We start from the raw sequence: 20,328 nt of genomic DNA, 5'->3' as shown, positions 1-20,328 counted from the left end.
ATTTATTTATTTATTTATTTATTTATTTATTTATTTATTTATTTATTTGAGAGAGCCAGAGAACATGCCCGCGAGTGAGGGGAGGGGCAGAGGGGGAGAGAATCTTCAAGCAGACTCCCCCGCTGAGGAGGGAGAGGCTCGATTCCAGGATTTGAGATCATGACCTGAGCTGAAATCAAGAGTCGATGGCTTAAATGACTGAGCCATCCAGGTGCCCCAATGATCTCTGTTTTTTAATGTTATTTTTAAAAAGTGAATGTTTGGGGCACCCGGGTGGCATGGCGGTTAGGCGTTTGCCTTCGGCTCAGGGCGTGATCCCGGCCTTGTGGGATCGAGCCCCACATCAGGCTCCTCCACTGGGAGCCTGATTCTTCCTCTCCCACTCCCCCTGCTTGTGTTCCCTCTCTCACTGGCTGTCTCTATCTCTGTCAAATAAATAAATAAAATCTTAAAAAAAAAAAATAAAAAGTGAATGTTTGGTTAAGCGGTCTACTTTTGGTTTTGGCTCAGGTCGTGAGATCAAGTCCCATGTCGGGCAGTCCCAGCATGGAGTCTGCTTACAAAATTCTCTCTCCCTCTCCCTCTGCCCTTCTTTCCATTCTCGCTCTGCTCTGTCTCTCTCCTTCTCCCTCTCTCTCTCATAAGTAAATAAATCTTTAAAAAAAGAAAATAAAAAGTGAATGTTTGTTATTGCAGTTACCATGTTCTTTTACCATAATCTGTTTGTGTATCTCTTACCCACCAGGCAGTAAGTTTCTTTTTTGCCCTCTTTATAGTGCCGCACATCATAAGTGTTCAGGCCATGTTGATTGAATTTACTTATTTATGGGAGAATTATGTACTTCTCAAGTTGACCTTCTGAACTTCTATATAGGTACATATATATCTTACCAATTTTAATCCCCCTCTAGAGGTGGTTTCTATGGAAGGATTTAATTTAGTAGGTTGAGCTTAAAGGAGTTCAGTTTTTTCATAGGACTTGTTTTTGAAATGGCCTAAAAATCAAAGTCCAACCAGGTTGTAATTACTAAGGTGTATTTTTATAGAAAATAGCCATTTCAACTACAGTTTATGAGAGCTCATAGGTACTCCTCATTCTTTGGTTGTATAGTTTTGAAATTAGCATTTGTTAAGAAGCTGCCTTTGAAATTTACTTGATACTTTGGCTACTCTTCAATTACTGTGGAGACTGAGTTTTGAAAGTATTTACAGCTCTTTATACTTATTCTAATGTTGAGTTTATACATCTCCCCTCCCCTTTCTTTTCTTTATTTTCCTTTCCTTTCCTTCTTTCTTTTTCTACTCTGAAGGAAGTAGACTTTTCCTGTTTTTTATTCAGAGATATTTGGATTTTTTTTTTTTAAAGGTTGTTAAGGGCATTAGATGTGAATTACTATATAAGTGAAGTTTTACATTAGATGATTTCCTTTTCTAAATAGAGGTAAATTATTCCATGTTTAAAAAAAACATTATTATACGTTGTGTAGTCCTGATATTTCTTTTGTGACATTTTTTACTAATATGAAAAATGCCGATATGTAAATTTGATTATAATCTTTTCTGGACAAGATCTGTATTGTTTTTAGTTTTGATAATTGTATGCTTAGAACTTTGACAACTAAGAAACTATAGAATAACTGGATTTCTTTTTGTTTTTATTGCTCTTGGGATTTCCTTTTTTTTTTTTTTTTAATTTCTGTATTTTGAAATGTTAGGTTCTGCTTTCTCTGCAAAGTCAATGTTTCACTCTGAATTTGCCCTCTCTGAAGTTATTCTACTTACCATGTGTATAAAAGGGGGATTGTGCTACTTATTTTGTAGAGTTGGTTGTTGTGAAGACTAAGATTCCACGCAGAGCAGTCAGTGTGAGCGAGTGCCTGGTCCATAGTTGCCATTCCATAAATGTTAGGGCGTCATACTTGGGAAGGTATTGAAGCATTGTTTTCCTCCCTTATATTTTAGCACAGTGTTTTAAAGTTTGTTTGGTGGTTGGTTCTTACTGATTATTATATTTGTGGTGTTGTGGCTTACATGCTCTGTGCATTTTTTGGTAATAACGGTATAAGACTTTATAAAGACTGAGGATAAAAGGAAGTTAGTTGATTGTTATATTAATTTGTTCTATGAGTGACTCATCAATCTAACTGGTTTGGAATATATAGCACCAAACCAAACCACTGAAGTTCTTTTATAAAGTCTTATGCATTTTCTTGCCACATGAATTGAATATTTAAAATTTTCCCCTCTCTGACCTCCTCCTCTTCTTCTTTTTTTTAAATAGAGATTTCTTTGGCAGTAGTGGTAGGCTGTTCTCTTGAAGATGAACAGCCATCATTTTAAAATAATCACACTGGTTCTTACTTTTATCTAGTTTCAAACCGGAGGCCCTATCGACAGTACTACGTGGAGGCTTTTGGGGACCCTTCAGAGAGAGCCTGGGTGGCTGGAAAAGCAATCGTCATGTTCGAAGGCAGACATCAATTTGAAGAGCTACCTGTTCTTAGGAGAAGAGGGAAGCAAAAAGAAAAAGGATATAGGCACAAGGTAAAAAAATAAAGCCTCTCTAGTTATCTTCTTTGGGGTGGGCAGGGAGAAGGCAAGGACGAAGTCTTATATTTTTAAAATATAAGTTATTCCCTTGGTAGTAGGATATTTGTGAGAAAATAGATGAAAGCAGTGTCTTTCCTGGGATGAGATAGGGCTAGCTTTCCATACATTTATACTGAATTTTTTGAAAAATGATTTCAGATAACTTTTGCCATGTCACTTAGATGTGACAGTATAAAATGACATCACCAGTCTTCTTTGGTCATATCTTTTGTAAGAAGAAAATGATCATCCGAAATGAAATATTTTACTTTTCACTCTCTGGATTAATTATTTCTCTTAAAAATGAGAAAGATAAAACTGTAAACGTTGTTTGTTGTCTTGGGTTTTTGTTTGTTTTTATTTTAATCATCTGGTACTCATCACAGACAAGTGCACTCCTTAATCCCTATCATCTGTTTTCACCCATCCTCCTTCTGGAAACCACCAGTTTGTTCTCTGTAGTTTAAAGAATCTGTTTCTTTGCTTGTCTTCCTCTCTCTTTTCCCCTTTGCTCTTTTGCTTCTTAAATTACACATGAATAAAATCATGCAGGATTTGTCTTTCTCTGGCTGACTTATTTCACTTAGCACTGTACTTACTCTCTGGCTCTATCCAAGTTGTTGGAAATGGTGGTGTTTGGTTTTTGTATGTGGTTGGCAATACTTAAAATTGCAGTTTCAAGCCCAGTTATGTTTTAATAAAGAATATTGTGTTTTTGTCCCATTTGCTTGATGTTTTGTGTTAAAGTTGGGTGAGTAAAATTTTGGTTTATTTCTTTTAATACTCTTTGTAGTCAGTTCTAGAAGGTGAAATAGTTCCTATTAGATTGGTGTTTCATGCTTCTCTGTGTATAAATACTTCATAATCATTATTAGGATAAGTTAGAGTCAGTGTGCGGTCCCTGCTGTTTTTTAGTTGAATTCTCTGAGGATTAGTGTCTTCATCTGTAAAAGTAGTATAATAACATGTGCCTTGTAGAAATGTTGGGAGAATTAGAAATAATTATAAATATTTAATATGTCATAGTTTGATGCTCTAAAACAACTAGTATATGCTATTGTTATGATAAAGGAGACTAATGCATCAGTTCTAATACTTTGGGTGGTTGGTGGTAGGGCGGTGTTAAGAGCTTTTGTGTCAAGCCTTTAGTTATGTAGCTTAATCAACGCCCTTTTCAAAGTTCAGTAGGGCTTTCAGATTCTGGAAAGTTGTTTTACTCTTGTCACAGTTATAAGAATTAGTGTGCGTTTGTGTGTAAAATAAATTAGATGGTCAGCTCATTGCTTTATAAGAGGAGGCTACCTTTCCAGTGACCTGAATTTTTACATGCTCAGTGGAACATCCCTTTTACAAGTATTAAAGTATAGTTAGCTAATAGTTAGAACCTTGACTAATAACTATGGTATGAAGCCAAGGAAGGAAATAAGAGTTTGAAAGATTAGTTATATTTCACAGAGCATCATTGTCTCCCTCTGTGAGGAATCAAGAAAGGCACATATGTAATACCCAAGGTGTTTTGGTGTCTCTGGACAGCATGATTCAGCCCAGGAGACTGCTTGGTTATAATCCAGATTTTACATAACATGTATAGAATAACCACATACGTCACCAGAAATAAAGGGGCTTAGGGATAACCAGAGGTTCAAATTTAGGGTCTCCTGAGGTGGATCTGACCTCATTTCTCCTGTCCTCATTTTTCCATGTTCATCTTCCTTAGCCTTTTGCTTTCTCTTATACAACTGAGCAAGTGCTTGGTCTTCATAAGTCAGGAAGAAAATAAATCCTTATTTTAAAGTGTGGAGGGACAAATAGGAAGGGTCTGATTATTCCTTGATTTAGTAATGTAATGTTGATTAGTAATGTGATCTTGGTTATGGTCTACTCTTTTGTCTTTATAAAGGAGGGAGAGCAGAGGATATATGGGGTTACTCTTTCCTCTAATGATAGATCTTAGTGGTAGAAGTAGATTTGAGGAGTCCCCCGTTGTTTAGGCTCTGGGTGAACAATGGGTGCTAACCACCTGGCTAGTACCATAAAAGTACGTTGAAGAAGTTACAAGGCTGGGAAAAGCTGCTTATTTGAGAGGTTTTTACTGATAATCTCCTTATTCCCTTTTGTAGTTTTTTGATAAGTGATAATCTTTTTCTCCTTTAAATGTAGGTTCCTCAGAAAATTTTGAGTAAATGGGAAGCCAGTGTTGGTCTTGCTGAACAGTATGATGTTCCCAAAGGGTCAAAGAACCGAAGATGTGTCACCAGTTCAATCAAGTTGGACAGTGAGGAGGATATGCCATTTGAGGACTGTACAAATGATCCTGAATCAGAGCATGACCTGTTACTTAATGGCTGCTTGAAATCTCTGGCTTTTGACTCTGAACATTCTGCAGATGAGAAGGAAAAGCCTTGTGCTAAGTCTCGAGCCAGAAAGAGTTCTGATAATCCAAAAAGGACTAGTATGAAAAAGGGCCACATGCAATTTGAAGCACATAAGGAGGAACGAAGGGGAAAGATTCCAGAGAACCTTGGCCTAAACTTTATTTCTGGGGATGTATCTGATAAGCAAGCCTCTAATGAACTTTCCAGGATAGCTAACAGTCTCACAGGGTCCAGCACTGCCCCAGGAAGTTTCCTGTTTTCTTCTTGTGCAAAAAACACAGCAAAGAAAGAATTTGAGACTTCAAATTGTGACTCTTTACTGGGCTTGTCTGAGGGTGCCTTGATCTCTAAACGTTCTGGGGAGAAGAAGAAGCTCCAACGAGGTTTGGTGTGTAGTTCAAAAATGCAGCTCTGTTATATTGGAGCAGGTGATGAAGAAAAGCGAAGTGATTCCATTAGTATCTGTACCACTTCTGATGATGGAAGCAGTGATCTGGATCCCGTAGATCACAGTTCAGAGTCTGATAACAGTGTCCTTGAAATTACAGATGCTTTTGATAGAACAGAGAACATGTTATCTGTGCAGAAAAATGAAAAGGTAAAATATACTAGGTATCCTGCCACAAACACTAAGGTAAAAGCAAAGCAGAAGTCCCTCATTACCAACTCCCATACAGACCACTTAATGGATTGTACTAAGGCAGCAGAGCCTGCAGCTGAGACATCTCAGGTTAATCTCTCTGATCTTAAGGTATCTACTGTTGTCCGCAAACCCCAGTCAGATTTTAGAAATGATGGTTTCTCTCCAAAATTCAACACAGCATCAAGCATTTCCAGTGAGAACTCACTAATAAAAGGTGGGGCTACAAATCAAGCTCTATTACATTCAAAAAGCAAACAGCCCAAGATCCGAAGTATAAAGTGCAAACATAAAGAAAATCCAGTTGTAGTGGAACCTCCAGTTACAAATGAGGACTGCAGTTTGAAATGCTGCTCTTCTGATACCAAAGGCTCTCCTTTGGCCAGCATTTCCAAAAGTGGGAAAGTGGATGGGCTAAAACTACTGAGCAACATGCATGAGAAAACCAGGGATTCAAATGACATAGAAACAGCCGTGGTGAAACATGTTCTGTCAGAGTTGAAGGAACTCTCTTATAGATCCTTAAGTGAAGATGTGAGTGACTCTGGAACATCAAAGCCATCAAAACCATTACTTTTTTCTCCTGCCTCTGGTCAGAATCATATACCTATTGAACCAGACTACAAATTCAGTACATTGTTAATGATGTTAAAAGATATGCATGATAGTAAGACCAAGGAGCAACGGCTAATGACTGCTCAGAACTTGGTCTCTTATCGGAGTCCTGGTCTTGGGGACTGTTCTACGAGTAGTCCTGTAGGTGCATCTAAGGTCTTGGTTTCAGGAAGCTCCACTCACAGTTCAGAAAAAAGTGGAGATGGCACTCAGAACCCAGTCCGTCCTAGCCCTAGTAGGGGTGACTCTGCAGTGTCTGGAGAGTTGTCTGTATCTGTACCTGGCTTCGTATCTGACAGAAGAGACGTCCCTGCTTCTGGTAAAAGTCGTTCAAACTGCGTTACTAGGCGCAACTGTGGTCGATCAAAACCATCATCTAAATTGCGAGACGGTTTTTCAGCCCAGATGGGAAAGAACACATTGAACCGTAAAGCCTTAAAGACAGAGCGCAAAAGAAAACTCAACCGACTTCCAGCTGTAACTCTTGAGGCCGCACTGCAGGGAGACAGAGCAAGTGGGGGTTCAGAGAATGGCTCCTCAAGAAGTGGGCTAGAAGACCCTGGTAAAGAGGAACCCCTTCAGTTAATGGGCCATTTAACAAGTGAAGACAGTGCCCATTTTTCCAGTGTTCATTTTGATAACAAAGTCAACCAGTCTGACCCTGATAAAATTCCTGAGAAAGGCCCTCCTTTTGAAAACAGAAAGGGCCCACAGGTGGATACCGAAATGAACAGTGAGAATGATGAACCTAGTGGTGTAAACCAGGCGGTGCCTAAAAAGCGGTGGCAGCGTTTAAACCAAAGGCGCACTAAACCTCGTAAGCGCACTAACAGATTTAGAGAGAAAGAAAACTCTGAGGGTGCCTTTGGGGTTTTGCTTCCAGCTGACCCCATAAAGAAGGGGGATGAGTTCCCAGAGCATAGACCCCCTCCTTCAACAAACATACTAGAGGATACGCTGGTAGATCCAAATCATGCCAGCCGCTTAGATTCAGTTGGACCACGGTTGAACGTTTGTGATAAATCCAGTGCGAGCATTGAAGAGATGGAAAAAGAGCCAGGAATTCCCAGTTTGACACCGCAGCCTGAGCTCCCTGAACCAGGTAAGGACTCCTGACAATGATAAGGATTAGGGAAGTGGTGTTAATGTTACCCTTACGAAGTTGGTCTGTTTTGATGGAAGGGCTAAGTGTAAATTGGGAGGAAAGTATCACTTGAAGGGAGAGCTTTATGTACAAGGTCTGAATTTTGAGGGCCAGGTTTCCATATACTTTCCAGAAATTATGTTTTACCAGAAGGTATCTCTCCCTTTTACTTACTTGAGATAGAGTGAGAGAGCACAAGAGGGAGGTCAGAGGGAGAAGGAGAAGCAGACTCCCCACTGAGCAGAGAGCCTGATGCGGGGCTCAGTCCTAGGACCCTGGGATCATGACCTGAGCCTAAGGCAGACGCTTAACGACTGAGGCACCCAGGCACCCCATAAGTGTACCTTCTGTAAAAGTTTAAACTGTACAGTGTTACTGTTTACACATTATTGTGCAATAGATGTCTAGAACTTTTTCATCTTGCATGTCTGAAACTATACTCAATTGAACAACAATTCTGTTTCCTTCTTCCCCACCCCCTGGAAACCACCATTCTCTTTCTGTTTTTATGAGTTGGATTACTTGAGATATCTCATGTAAATGGAATCATGTACTTTTTGTCTTTTTGAGATTGGATTATTTCACTTAGCATAATGTCCTCAAGGTTCATCCATGTTTTAGCATATGACACAATTTCTGTCTTTCTCGAAGCTGAATAATAGTCCATTGTATGTACATACCATATTTTTTTTATTCATCTATCAGCAGACATTTAGGTTTGGACATTTAAGTTGCTTCTATCTTGGCTATTATGAATAACACTGCATTGGACATGGGTGTGCAAATATCTCTTTGAGATCACATTTTCTTTTCTTTTAGATGAATGCCAGAATTGGAATGGATCATTATAATTCTATTTTTAGTACTTTGAGGAAACTTCCTGCTTGTTTTCCATAGTGGCTACACCATTTTGTAATCCTACCAAGAGTGCTCTTAGTGTTTCAATTTCCTCACATCCTCACCAGCACTTGTTATTTTATTTTTTTTACAGTGGCCATCCTAACAGGTATAAGGTGGTAGCTCATTGTGGTTTTGATTTGCATTTCCCCAATGATCAGTGATGTTGAGGATCTTTTCATATCCTTATTAGCCTTTTGTATATCTTTTTGTGTATCTTTGAAGAAATATCGCTCCAGGTACTTTGGCCATTTTTGGAATTGGGTTGTTTTGTTACTGAATTGTAGGATTCCTCCCTTCCTTTCTTTTTTCTTTCTTCTTTATTCCCCTTTTTGATATATGGTTTGCAGATATTTTCTTTCATTTTGTAGGTTGTCTTTTCACTATGTTAATTGTTTCCTTTGCTGTGCAGAAGATTTTAAGCTTGATGCATTCCAGTTTGTCTTATTTTTGCTTTTATTATCTGTGCTTTTGGTATCCTATCAAGTAAATCATTGCTCATTTTAGTCATGAATCAAATCTTTCCCCTTGTTTTCTTCTGGAGTGTTACAGTTTCAGATCTTAGATTTAGGCATCTGATCCATTTTGAGTTAATTTTTGTATATGATGTAAGATAAGGACCAATCTTTCGTTTGCATGTGGATATCCACCTTTCCCAGAACCATTTATTGATGAGACCATCCTTTCCCCATTGTGTAGTCTTAGTACACTGGTCAAGGATAATTTGACCATACTGGAGTTTATTTCTGTGTTCTTCATTTTGTTGCATTGACCTACATGTCTGTCATTATGGCAATATCATATTGGAATGTAGCTTTATAATATATTTTGAAGAACAGATGTATTTGTTCTTTGCCAAGATTGTTTTTGGCTATTTGGTGTCCATTAAGATTCCATGTGAATTTTAGGATTTTTTTTTTTTTCCTGTTTCTGCAAAAAAAATGCCACTGGGAGTTTGGTAGGAAGTACCTGGCTGTCTCAGTTTGTAGAACATGTGACTTTTGATCTCAGGGTCATGAGTTCAAGCTGCATGTTGGGCCTAGAGCTTACTTTAAAAAAAAAAGTGTTGAGGGACACCTGAGTGGTTCAGTGGGTGGTTAAGCGTCTGACTCTTGGTTTTGGCTCAGGTTATGATCTCATGGGTTTGTGAGATGGAGCACTCAAGCTGGAGCACAGCCGGAGTCTGCGTCAAGATTCCCTCCTTCTGCCTACACCCCCCCCCCCGGCTTGTGTGCACGTGCACTCTCTCTCTCAAATAAATCTTTAAAAAAAAGTGTTGAATTTTGTCAAGGCCTTTTCTGCATCTGTTGAGATAGTCATGTGATTTTCTTCATTTTGGTAACATTTGTATTACATTTATTTTTTTATATGTTGAATCATCTTTCCATCCATCCCAGGGGTGAATCCCACTTGCTCGTGGTGTATAATCCTTTTAGTGTGCGGTTGTTGAATTCAGTTTGCTAATATTTGTTGAGGATTTTTGCAGCAATGTTTATAAGGAATATTGGTTTACATTTTTTTTAATAAGTATATCTGTCTGTCTTTGGTTTCAAAGTAATGCTCTCTCATAAAATGAGTTTGGAAATGTTCTCTCCTCCTCAGTTTTTTGGAAGAATTTGACAAGGTTTGGCATTAATTCTTTTTTAGATGCTTGGTAGATTTCTCCAATGGAGCCGTCTCATCCTGGGCTTTTCTCATTTGGGAGGTTTTTGATGACTGGTTTAATCTCCTTACTAATTCAAATTTTGTATTTCTTCATGACTCAGTCTTGGTAGATGGTTATATTCTAGGTTATCCAGTTTGTTGGCATGCAGTTCATAGTAGTTGCTTATAATTCTTTCGCTTCTGTGGTATCAGTTGAAATGACTCTAGTTTCTGGTTTTAGTTATTTGTGTCTTTTTTTCCTTGGTTAATGTAGCTAAGCCAGAAGTCAAAAGTCACACACTTAACTACCTGAGCCACCCCAGGCACTCCTGGAGATTTATTTTGACCCTTGATGAGGGCCAAGTTTCCCTGTTTCTTTGTGTACTTGATTTTTTTCCCCCTGAGTTTTATGCATTTGAATAACAACCACTTCTAGTCTTTAGGGATTGGCTTCAGACGAGGAAGGGCTTTCACCAGTCACCTCAGCTGGATGTTCTGGGGATCTCTGGATCCTTTTTTGGAGCGTGGGCTTCTTTGGACTTGTACAGCTAATTTCCTGATTAGGGAATTCTGTGCATTTCTTTTTCAGGGGCTTGTAATCTTGCTCCCTCTAGCGTTTTTCTGCAGTACTGAAGGTTTTTGTGTTACTGCAATAATCTTTCTCACTGTTTTCATTCTCAGTGGCTCCCAGGTATGCAAAGAGGACTGGCTTCCCATTTGCTCTCAAAAGCAGGCAAGACAGGTACTAGTCCCTTGGGCAGTTCTCCAGAAATCCAGATTGCCAAATGCTGGCTCCACTCTTTAACCTTTTTTTTGTAGAAAGATGCATAAGTTTAGTACCTTCTGATATCACCAAGCTGTGCTGGCCTTTGACTACCTCATTCCAGGCCATCTGGTTCCTCAGCATGCTGCCCATTCTCTGCCTTGTTTTCAGCAACCCTCAGGAATCCAAACTGTGGGTTCTGTTAATGGTCCCAGTCGTCTTATTCTGGTCTCTTGGGCAGCCCTGTGAAAAGCTGGTATGTTGGAAACAAGCTCCCCATCCCCAAATCCCCCTTTCCCCCAATCCTTGAGAGGAGCTTATCTGTGCCTGCATTGGGAGTAGCAATCTCAGATAAAGTGAATTGGCTCTTTTTAAAGCCATTTCCAATGCAGTAGTTCTTGTCTTTGGACTTCCCTGGGGGTACTACAACTTCCTAACTGGTTTCTAGAGTACTCAAAAAGGTATTTTGGTGCGTTTACTGTTACTTTGGTGTCCTGTGAGTGAAATTGTGTAGGGGCTCTCATTCTGCCATCTTGCTGTTGGCATTCTTTCTTCATGTCTTTTTTTTTTTTTTAAAGATTTTATTTTCAGATAGAGAGCGCACATGCGTGCAAAAGCGGGGGCGGGGTGGGAGGATGGGCAGAGGGAGAGAGGGACTCCAAGGAGAACTTGGGCTGAGTGCAGAGCCCAGCGCCAGGCTCCATCCCATAACCCTGAGATCACAACCTGAGCCGAAACTAAGAGCTGGACACTTAACTGTGCCACCCAGGCCATCCCTGTTTCATGTCTTTTTAATGGCAAATAACACTCCATTGTATGAACAAACCATATTTTAGTCTTTCATCAACTGTGATAGACATTTGGGTTTTTTCCACTTTTTGGCTTTAATGAATAATGGTATTATCTGAACATTGTGTGCAGTGTTTTGTGTGGCTATATTTTCATTTCTACTGTTTATATATTTAGGAGCAGAATTGCTGGGTCATTTGGTAATTATATATATATATATATATATATATAAAACTTTTGAAGAACTCCCAGAATGTTTTGGCAAAGGTGTTTTGCCATTTTACGTTCATATTAGCAATATAGGAGGGCTCCAGTTTCTCTGCCTCTTTACTCGCACCTGTTTGGAATAGCTGTCCTGGTCAGTGTCATGTGGTATTTCATTATTGTGCATTGATTTTCATTTCCCTGAAGGCTGTTGAGATTAAGCATCTTTTTTTTTTTTTTTTTAAGATTTTATTTATTTATTTGTCAGAGAGAGCACAAGCAGGCAGAGCAACAGGCAGAGGGAGAAGCAGCAGGCTCCCCGCAGAGCAAGGAACCCTGTGGGTGACTTGATTTCAGGGGGACCCTGGGATCACGACCAGGGCTGAAGGCAGACGCTTAACCAGCTAAGCCACGCGGGCAACCCTAAGCATCTCTTCGTGTATTTAGTGGTCTCATGTAAATCTTTTGCAGAAATATCTGTCTGGATCCTTTGCCTGTTTTTTAACTGGGCTGTTTGTCTCTTTATTATTTAATTGTAAGAATTCTTTACATGGTGTAAATTTAAGTATTGATATGATTCACAAATATTCCATTTAGTGGGTTAACCATTTCCAATTTTGATTATATATTTTGAAGCACAAGTGTTTTTAATTTGGATGAAGTCTAGTTTGTGTTTTCCTTGGTTGCTTGTGCTTTTGTGTCATGTCTGTGTAACCATTGCCTAATCCAGTTGTCTCGGCACCATTTATGTTAAAAAGCATATTATTTTCCCATTGAATGGTCTTGGGATCTTAGCTGAAAATCATTTGACCATAAATGTGATGATTTATTTCTGGGCCCTCAACTCCTTTCTTTTGATACATATGTCTTGTCTTTATGTCAGTACCACAAAGTCTTAATTACCCTGTCTTTACAGTAGTTAATTATTATAGTTTTGAAATTGGAAAGTATTAATCCTCCACCTTTGTTCAAGATTGTTTGGCTTTTCTGGGTCTTTCGCATTTCCATTTTAATTTTAGGACCAGTGTGTTCATTGCTGCAGGGTTGTACTGGATCTGTATGTCAGTTTGGGCAGTGTTGCCATTGTTAACAATATTGAGTTTTCTAAACTATACACAAGGGATGGCTTTCCATTAATTTAGTTGTGTTTCATTTATTTCAATGATGTTTTGTAGTTTTCTGTGTATAAGTCTTATGCTACTTTTATTTACTTTGTTCCTAAGTATTTTATTGTTTTTAAAAAATTTTGGTTTTGGTGCTATTATAAATGAAATCGTTTTCTTAATGTCATTCTTAGGTTGCTTATTGCAAGTATACAGAAATATAGTTGATATTTGTGTGTTGATTTTGCATGTTGCAACCTTGCTGAACCCATTTTTTTTAGTTCTGATTGTTTTATTGTGAATTCCTTAGGATTTTTTATGTACATGATCATGTCATCAACTAATGTAGTTTTACTTCATCCTTTCTAATCTGGATGTCTTTTATTTTTTTTTCTTGCCTAATTGCCCTAGCTAGAGCCTCCAGTACATTGTTAAACATAAGTGGAGTAAACAGGCATTTTTGTCTTGTTCCTGGTCTTAGGGCGAAAGCATCCAGACTTATATTAACTGTGATGTTAGCTATGACTTTGAAAGATGGCCTTTCAGGTTGAGAAAGTTCCCTTACATACTTCATTTGTTAGATGGTTTTCCTATGTCTGTTGAGATGATCATTCCTTTTTGCTCCCTTTATTCTGTTAACATGATTTATTAATTACATGGATTGATTTTCTTATGGGAGCTGCAAATCTACAGGAGGACCAGTCACCACTTCTCAAGAACTTATTCTCCCTCCTGCTCCCCTTCTGCTTTGTGCCAGAGCACCTTTCCTTGTGGTCTTGTGTAGGTTTGGACATGGCGTACTTTTGCTTCATTGTGATAGAGTCCTTTGGGGCATTAGTTTATTCTCTTTTAAACTTCTGCCCCTTACACTTTAGCAGGATCACAAAAAAGCCCTCAGGACAAAATCCATTTCAGTACTATATTTCTCTGGGTTATTTGTTAGTTTTTGGTTTGTAGTTCTTCACAGTCTTGTCAGTGCTTTGCTGACAAATTTTTAAAATACTTTATACAGCATTTTGTTTGTTTTAAAAGGAGGTTGAACTCAGTAACTTAACTATTATTATGAAGAGATGTTTGGATTTTTGCCCTTTTTACCCCCCTTCCTTTAACTTTTTGCCTCTGAGATTTCAGATCTAGGAAAGTAGATGTACGACAAGGGCTAATAATATGTAGTGAGGAGTGATGTTGCTGTTAGTACTGTAGTCCTTTAGGAAAATTCACCATTTTGATGAAAAAAAGAAAACTTTGTAATTTGGTCTTGAAAAGACTTAACTTTTTAAAAAAATGAACTTTATTCAATAAAGTTGAATATAGTCAACTTTATATACCATAAGGTTCACACGTTTTAAATGCATAAGGAAGTGATTTTTAGTAAATTTGTTGAGTTGTGCAACCATCCCCATAAATCAGTTTTAGAACATTTCTTCTACCCATTAAGATTCTTCTATCCCATTTATGGTTAGTCTGTTTGTACTCCCAGCCCAGCAACCACTAATCCACCACTACCCCCACTCCCATTTGCCTTTTTGGACATTTCATATTAATGGAATCATACAATATGTGACCTTTTATGTCTTGCTCTTTTCATTTAGCATAATGTCTCTCTGGTTTTGTGGTTTATCCATATTGTAGCATATATCAATATTTTGTTTTTTATTGCTGAGTAGTATTCCTGGGCACAAGTATACCACATTTTATGTATCTGTTCTTCAGTTGGTAAACATTTGGGACTGATTTAACCTTTTGGATATTTTATTATTTTAGCTGGTTTATATACACATTCTGTAGTCTAAAAAGATACTGCTAAACTTTCCTGTATGAGTAATTTATATCCATATTTTACAACAGGTTCTGTCTCTGTGCTAGGAATTGATGTGTATTTGCCAAGAAATTTGGTGATGGTTATATTTTGGCCCCTGCTCTGTTTCATAGTTGCTCTGTGCCATGTATTGAGTTTTGCATGATTTACTCATCTCTCTGTTAGCTTTTGTAATTTTCTCCCTTTTAATACTGAAGGACTAAAACTTAGTGTGAGAACTTATTCTGTGAGAGAAATGAACCCAAAGACAGAGTGGGGGACAGTAGTTTCAGGAGGAAAGGGAGGGGACGGATTAGCCCATGGAACCTTCTAAGAAGACAGAACATAAGCTGTCTAGGACTGAGATATAATTAATGTGGGGAGGTAGTGATGGATGGGGGGCTGTGAAGGGGTGGGGTAGGATAAGGGATCTGATGATGTGATAGCATAGGGATTTGTTTTAGTAAAAAGAACCCAGTGGTTTTGGAGCGTGGGGAGATTTTGGTTGGAATCATGGCCTTGCAACTTAAGTAGTGGACTAACTTGAGTGGGCTTAGGCAAGGCACTTTCCTCTTTGAGCTTCAGTTACTTTTTTTTTTAAGACTATTTTTTTAAGTAATCCCTACACCCAGTATGGGGATCAGACTTAGAACCCTGAGATCAAGAGTCTCGCTCTACTGACTGAGCCAGCCAGGCGCCTCTCAGTTACATTTTTTATAAAATGGTGATGTCATCACTTACCTTGAAGTGAAGATGAGAAATTCATGAATGTTAAATGGCTGAACCGTGACTTGCCTGCACATAGTAAACCCGTGTTATTCCCTGTCATTTTTTGGTCTTAATTGTGTTGAAAAATGTCTTTAGTGTTTGAAAATTTGGATGCTATCTGATGGGAATATATTAAAGGCATAATCTATTTGCCTCAGAGCATAAAGTTATTACCTATTAACTGTCACAGTTATATGCACAGATGCATATACTTATTTCAAGATGTATTTTGTCTTTTCTCCAAGAGAGTTTTTTAAACATTATTATTTGAGGGGAACATTTTATTTGAGGGGAACATTGTTTGGCTGATGGTTTTAACTTCTTCTGAAATACTTGCTTTGGGAAGAACTCACAGGTTTATTGTCTAAAACTGAGAAGTTTGGAAAATTGCATTGGTTGAAAGGTTTAACAAGCCCCATAATTATATTGGGAGCTATGTATGTATATAATTTTGATAACAATTTCAGCCTCTGCCCTTAACTTTCTATTTTTCTATTAATACTTTTATTTTTTTAGAGCAGTTTTAGGTTTCTAGCAAAATTGAGAAGGCACAGAGATTTTCTATATACCCTTTCCACACACATGCACAACCTTACTATCAACATCCCCCCTGGAGTGGTACATTTGTTAAAATTGATGAATCTACATTGACACATTATAATCACCCAAAGCCCACAGTTTACTTTAGGGTTCATTCTTGGTGTCGTACATTCTTTGGGTTTGGACAAATACATAATATCATGATTATGGTATCATACAGAGTATTTTCACTGCGGTAAAAATCCTCTGTGTTCTGCTTATCTGTCCCTCTCTCCATCCCATGTGCTTCCCCCCCCCACCCCGTCCCCTGGTAACCACTTTTTATGGTCTTCATAGTTTTTCCTTTTCCAGAATGTATGTGTGTAATCATATAGTATGTATATAGCCTTTTCACATTGGCTTTTTTACTTGGTAATATGCATTTAGTGTCCTCCATATCTTTTTCATGGCTTGATACCTCATCTCTTTTTAGTGCTGAATAATGTTCTATTGTCTGTACATACCACAGTTTATTTATCCATTCACCTATGTCGTGGTTGCTTCTAAGTTTTGATAATTATGAATAAAGCTGCTTTAAAAATCCATGTGCAGGTTTTTGGGTGAATATAAGTTTTCCACTCCTTTTATATTAGATATAAATAAACTAAGTGGTATATTACTACTATTACTACTATGAAATTACAGTAGTTAGAATTAGAAAAAAATTATTTTTCATATCTCATACTAACAAAGTTTTATGGCTTTTTTCCATATGTGCTATCTAAGGAGTCAAAGCCTTTTCCAAGTTCACTGTGCCTGTGATCTGACCTTTTCCTTTTGGTCTCAACTTTTGCATTTCTTTGATTGAAAGAACACCAGTAGTCCTCATTCAGCTGAGGCAGAAATAGTTTCCTCTGAGAGCATTGTGTCATAAAAACCTCTTGTCTCATGAGTAGACTATAACCCTACATTCTGTATGCATTAGCTTTAGCTCCCAAAGACCTTATAAAATGACTAAAGCTTGTTAAACTGGGACAAAGTTTTATTGGGAAATTATAGTAGATACTTGTTTTACCATTAATTCAAAGAAAAATGGTATGATACTTTGAAATTTTGACCGTAAAACATGACAATTTTTTTTTCCTAAAAGGTACCCCAAACTCTGTTTGTTTTTGTCTTATTTTCTGTCTTCGGCATACATGCCGTATACTTTTTATGTCAGTGAGTTAATGGTATACATGTAATTAATTATATTTTTTTAATGATTCTTTTTTTTTTTTTTAAGATTTTATTTATTTATTCGACAGAGATAGAGACAGCCAGCGAGAGAGGGAACACAAGCAGGGGGAGTGGGAGAGGAAGAAGCAGGCTCATAGCAGAGGAGCCTGATGTGGGGCTCGATCCCATAACGCCGGGATCACGCCCTGAGCCGAAGGCAGACGCTTAACCGCTGTGCCACCCAGGCGCCCCTATTTTTTTAATGATTCTATTTAGAAATATTCCTCAGTTTTCTAATGTGAAACTCACATCACAATCATGATATGAAATGTGTGTAAAGTGCTTTTGAAATTCACATGGTAGTACTGATTAGGTAAATATTCTGTCAGAACTATCTGTCTAGTATTCTGCATAATCCAGAGAGATGTTATTAAAATAACTTAACAGTATATTTTTTGAATTTGCTTGATTTAGACTTTGTTTTATTTTATTAAAGATTTTATTTATTAGGGGCGCCTGGATGGCTCAGTTGTTAAGCGTCTGCCTTTGGCTCAGGGCGTGATCCCGGTGGTCTGGGATCGAGCCCCACATCGGGCTCCTCGGCTGGGAGCCTGCTTCTTCCTCTTCCACTCCCCCTGCTTATGTTCTCTCTCTCGCTGGCTGTCTCTCTTTGTCAAATACATAAATAAAATCTTAAAAAAAAAAGATTTTATTTATTAGAGAGAGAATGGGAGACCACGAGGCAGGGGGTAGGCAGAGGGAGAGGGAGAAGCAGACTCCCCCCTGAGCAGGGACCCCGACACGGGGCTTGATCCCAGGACGTTGGGCTCGTGACCTAGGCCGAAGGCAGATGCTTAACTGAGCCACCCAAGTGCCCCTAGACTATATTTTAATGTTAGCTGTATCTGTCACTATGGGACACTAGGTAGTTTCAGTTTAACTTTTTTTTTTTTAATTTTTAAATCTTTTCCTTAACTTCAGATGGGCTGTGTACATGTGTGTAGAGCAACAAAAGTCTCTTCGCTCTCAACTTCTGCATATGACAAACCATAGGAAATCACTTCTAGCCTCTTGGAGCTTAAGCAGTGTTTTTGAGGGTTTCCCATCTCTGTATCTTTGAGAGTGCAGAGATGGTTGCATGAAAGCAGTGGGCTTTCCTCTAACTTTGGTTAATACGAACTTGTTTCTCCTCTTTTAGCTGTGCGGTCAGAGAAGAAACGCCTTAGGAAGCCAAGCAAGTGGCTTCTAGAATATACAGAAGAATATGATCAGATATTTGCTCCTAAGAAAAAACAAAAGAAGGTGCAGGAACAGGTACACAAGGTATGTTTCAACATTTCAATAGTCTTTTCATCGGTACTTTTAGGATTTTGCAGTTTTGCCTTCAATATCATGTTTTGTCTGCATGAGACAATAATTTCCTTAACTGGGATCTTGCTTTTTCCATTTTTTACCTCCAGCTTTTGGTACTACTTAGAGTATACACGAAATGTATAAATGACACTATGCACTGTGTGTAACATGTATGTGTATAAATTTTTTTCTCCTTTTGCTTTCAGATAGTAATGATTTAAGAATATTATGACAATATTTATTAAATTTGTAGAATTTATTTTATTTATTAAATATTTATTAAATATTTATTAAAATTGTAGAATATAAAATATGGTAGATCATAATTTTTCATTTTTATTTTTTTTTAAGATTTATTTATTTGAGAGAGAGAGTATGGAGGGGAGGGCCAGAAGGAGAGGGAAAGAGAATCTGAAGCAGACTCTGTGCTGAATACGGAGCCCCATGTGGGGCTCGATCTCACGTCCCTAAGATCATGACCTGAGCCAAAACCAAGATTAGAGGCTCAACTGACTGTGCCACTGAGGCACCCCAGGACTGTAATTTTTTAAACAGATATTATCGATACCTTATTTGCCTTATTTTTGAATTCAGTTGGTTTTTGTTTTGTTTTGTTTTTTGAATTTTTATTTAAGTAATCTCTACATCCAACCTGGGGCTCAAACTCATGACCCTGAGATCAAGAGTTGCACACACTTCCAACTGAGCCAGCCAGGCCCAGGCAGCCCTTAATTCAATTTTTTTAAGCTCAGTTACTTTAAAGTAAATTAGAGACATTTTACTTTCTGTTCCTAAATAATATGTACCTCTAAAAAAGAGAACATTTTCTTTCATAAATGATTTAACTTTACTGTATCTTATAAGATCAGTTTATCTAATAACAACAAATCCATATTCAGATTTCCTCACTTGTCCTCTAACCTTTACATTTGATTTATTCATTCTAGGACTACACATTATATCTGGTTGTTACATTTCTTAAATTTCTTTAAATCCAGAACAGTCCCCCTTTTTTCATTACCCTATCTATTGAAGTAATGAGACTAATACCTTTACAGTATCCCCCTTCTAGATTTGTATGACTGCTTCTTCATATGTTTCACTAAACTCATTCTCTATCTTCCTTGTTATGTGGAAATTATAACTAACAATTTGATGGATTCAAGTTAAACAGTTTTAGCTAGATTAAATTAAAGGTGCTACTGTGTCATATATTGCATGGCATTAGAAGTTGTCCACAGTCCTGACTGATTTCCTTTAAGTCCTTTTGCTCTCTTTGATCAAGAAGCAGAATGTCGGGTTCCTGGGTGGCTCAGTTGGTTGATTGTCTGACTCTTGGTTTCAGCTCAGTCATGATCTCAGGATCCTGGCATCAAGCCCATACATCCAGGCTGCATGCTCAGCCGGAAGCCTACTTTTCTGCTTCCCTTCTTCTCCCCTGCTTGCAGGCTCTCTCTGTCTCAAAAATAAATAAATAAAATAAAATAAATCTTTAAATAAAACAATGAAGCAGTATGTGTGTAATTACTTTGACTTCAAAAGAATATCCTCTTCTCTATCCACCATTTCCCTGATGGTTTTTAAAAATCAGTTGAAGAATCCCTGCCTTTATCAATAATTTCATTAGGGATTATGAAATGAAACCTTTCAGATTTTATTATTTCTTCTACTTGCATTAGCTGGTGAGCTCTCTCATTAACTGAACACTTTATTGTCTTGATATACATGAAAGGACGCATAAATGCTTATTTCTTTCCTAACTTAACATGGGAATTTATTATTAGCTGCTTTATTGATGACATATTACAAAATCTTTTGTGGGTGGGGAGGATTATCACTATAGCCTTAATGAATTTTTATAGCTTTAGTGTATCTCAACTGCATTTTTTCCCTTTTTAAAAATTCATAG

The 20,328-nt window shown here is 37.8% G+C and overlaps 1 protein-coding gene across 4 annotated transcripts in view; it reads left to right on the top strand.

Moving 5' to 3' along the window:
• The window catches only part of NSD1 (nuclear receptor binding SET domain protein 1), a 142,179-nt gene that overhangs the window by 75,928 nt on the left and 45,923 nt on the right, over window positions 1–20,328 (top strand). For all 4 annotated transcript variants that reach the window (XM_040630246.1, XM_040630248.1, XM_040630247.1 and 1 more), the window contains 3 exons: window positions 2,372–2,544; window positions 4,750–7,321; window positions 18,265–18,389. In XM_040630246.1, the coding sequence (XP_040486180.1) occupies window positions 2,372–2,544; window positions 4,750–7,321; window positions 18,265–18,389 (2,870 nt within the window). The remainder of the gene's footprint in view (window positions 1–2,371; window positions 2,545–4,749; window positions 7,322–18,264; window positions 18,390–20,328) is intronic.

This window comes from Ursus maritimus, unplaced genomic scaffold (genome assembly GCF_017311325.1).
Source record: "Ursus maritimus isolate PB19 unplaced genomic scaffold, ASM1731132v1 scaffold_15, whole genome shotgun sequence".
NCBI lineage: Eukaryota > Metazoa > Chordata > Mammalia > Carnivora > Ursidae > Ursus > Ursus maritimus.
The sequence above is the reverse complement of the archived record's forward strand: the minus strand, read 5'-3'. Positions and strand labels throughout refer to the sequence as shown.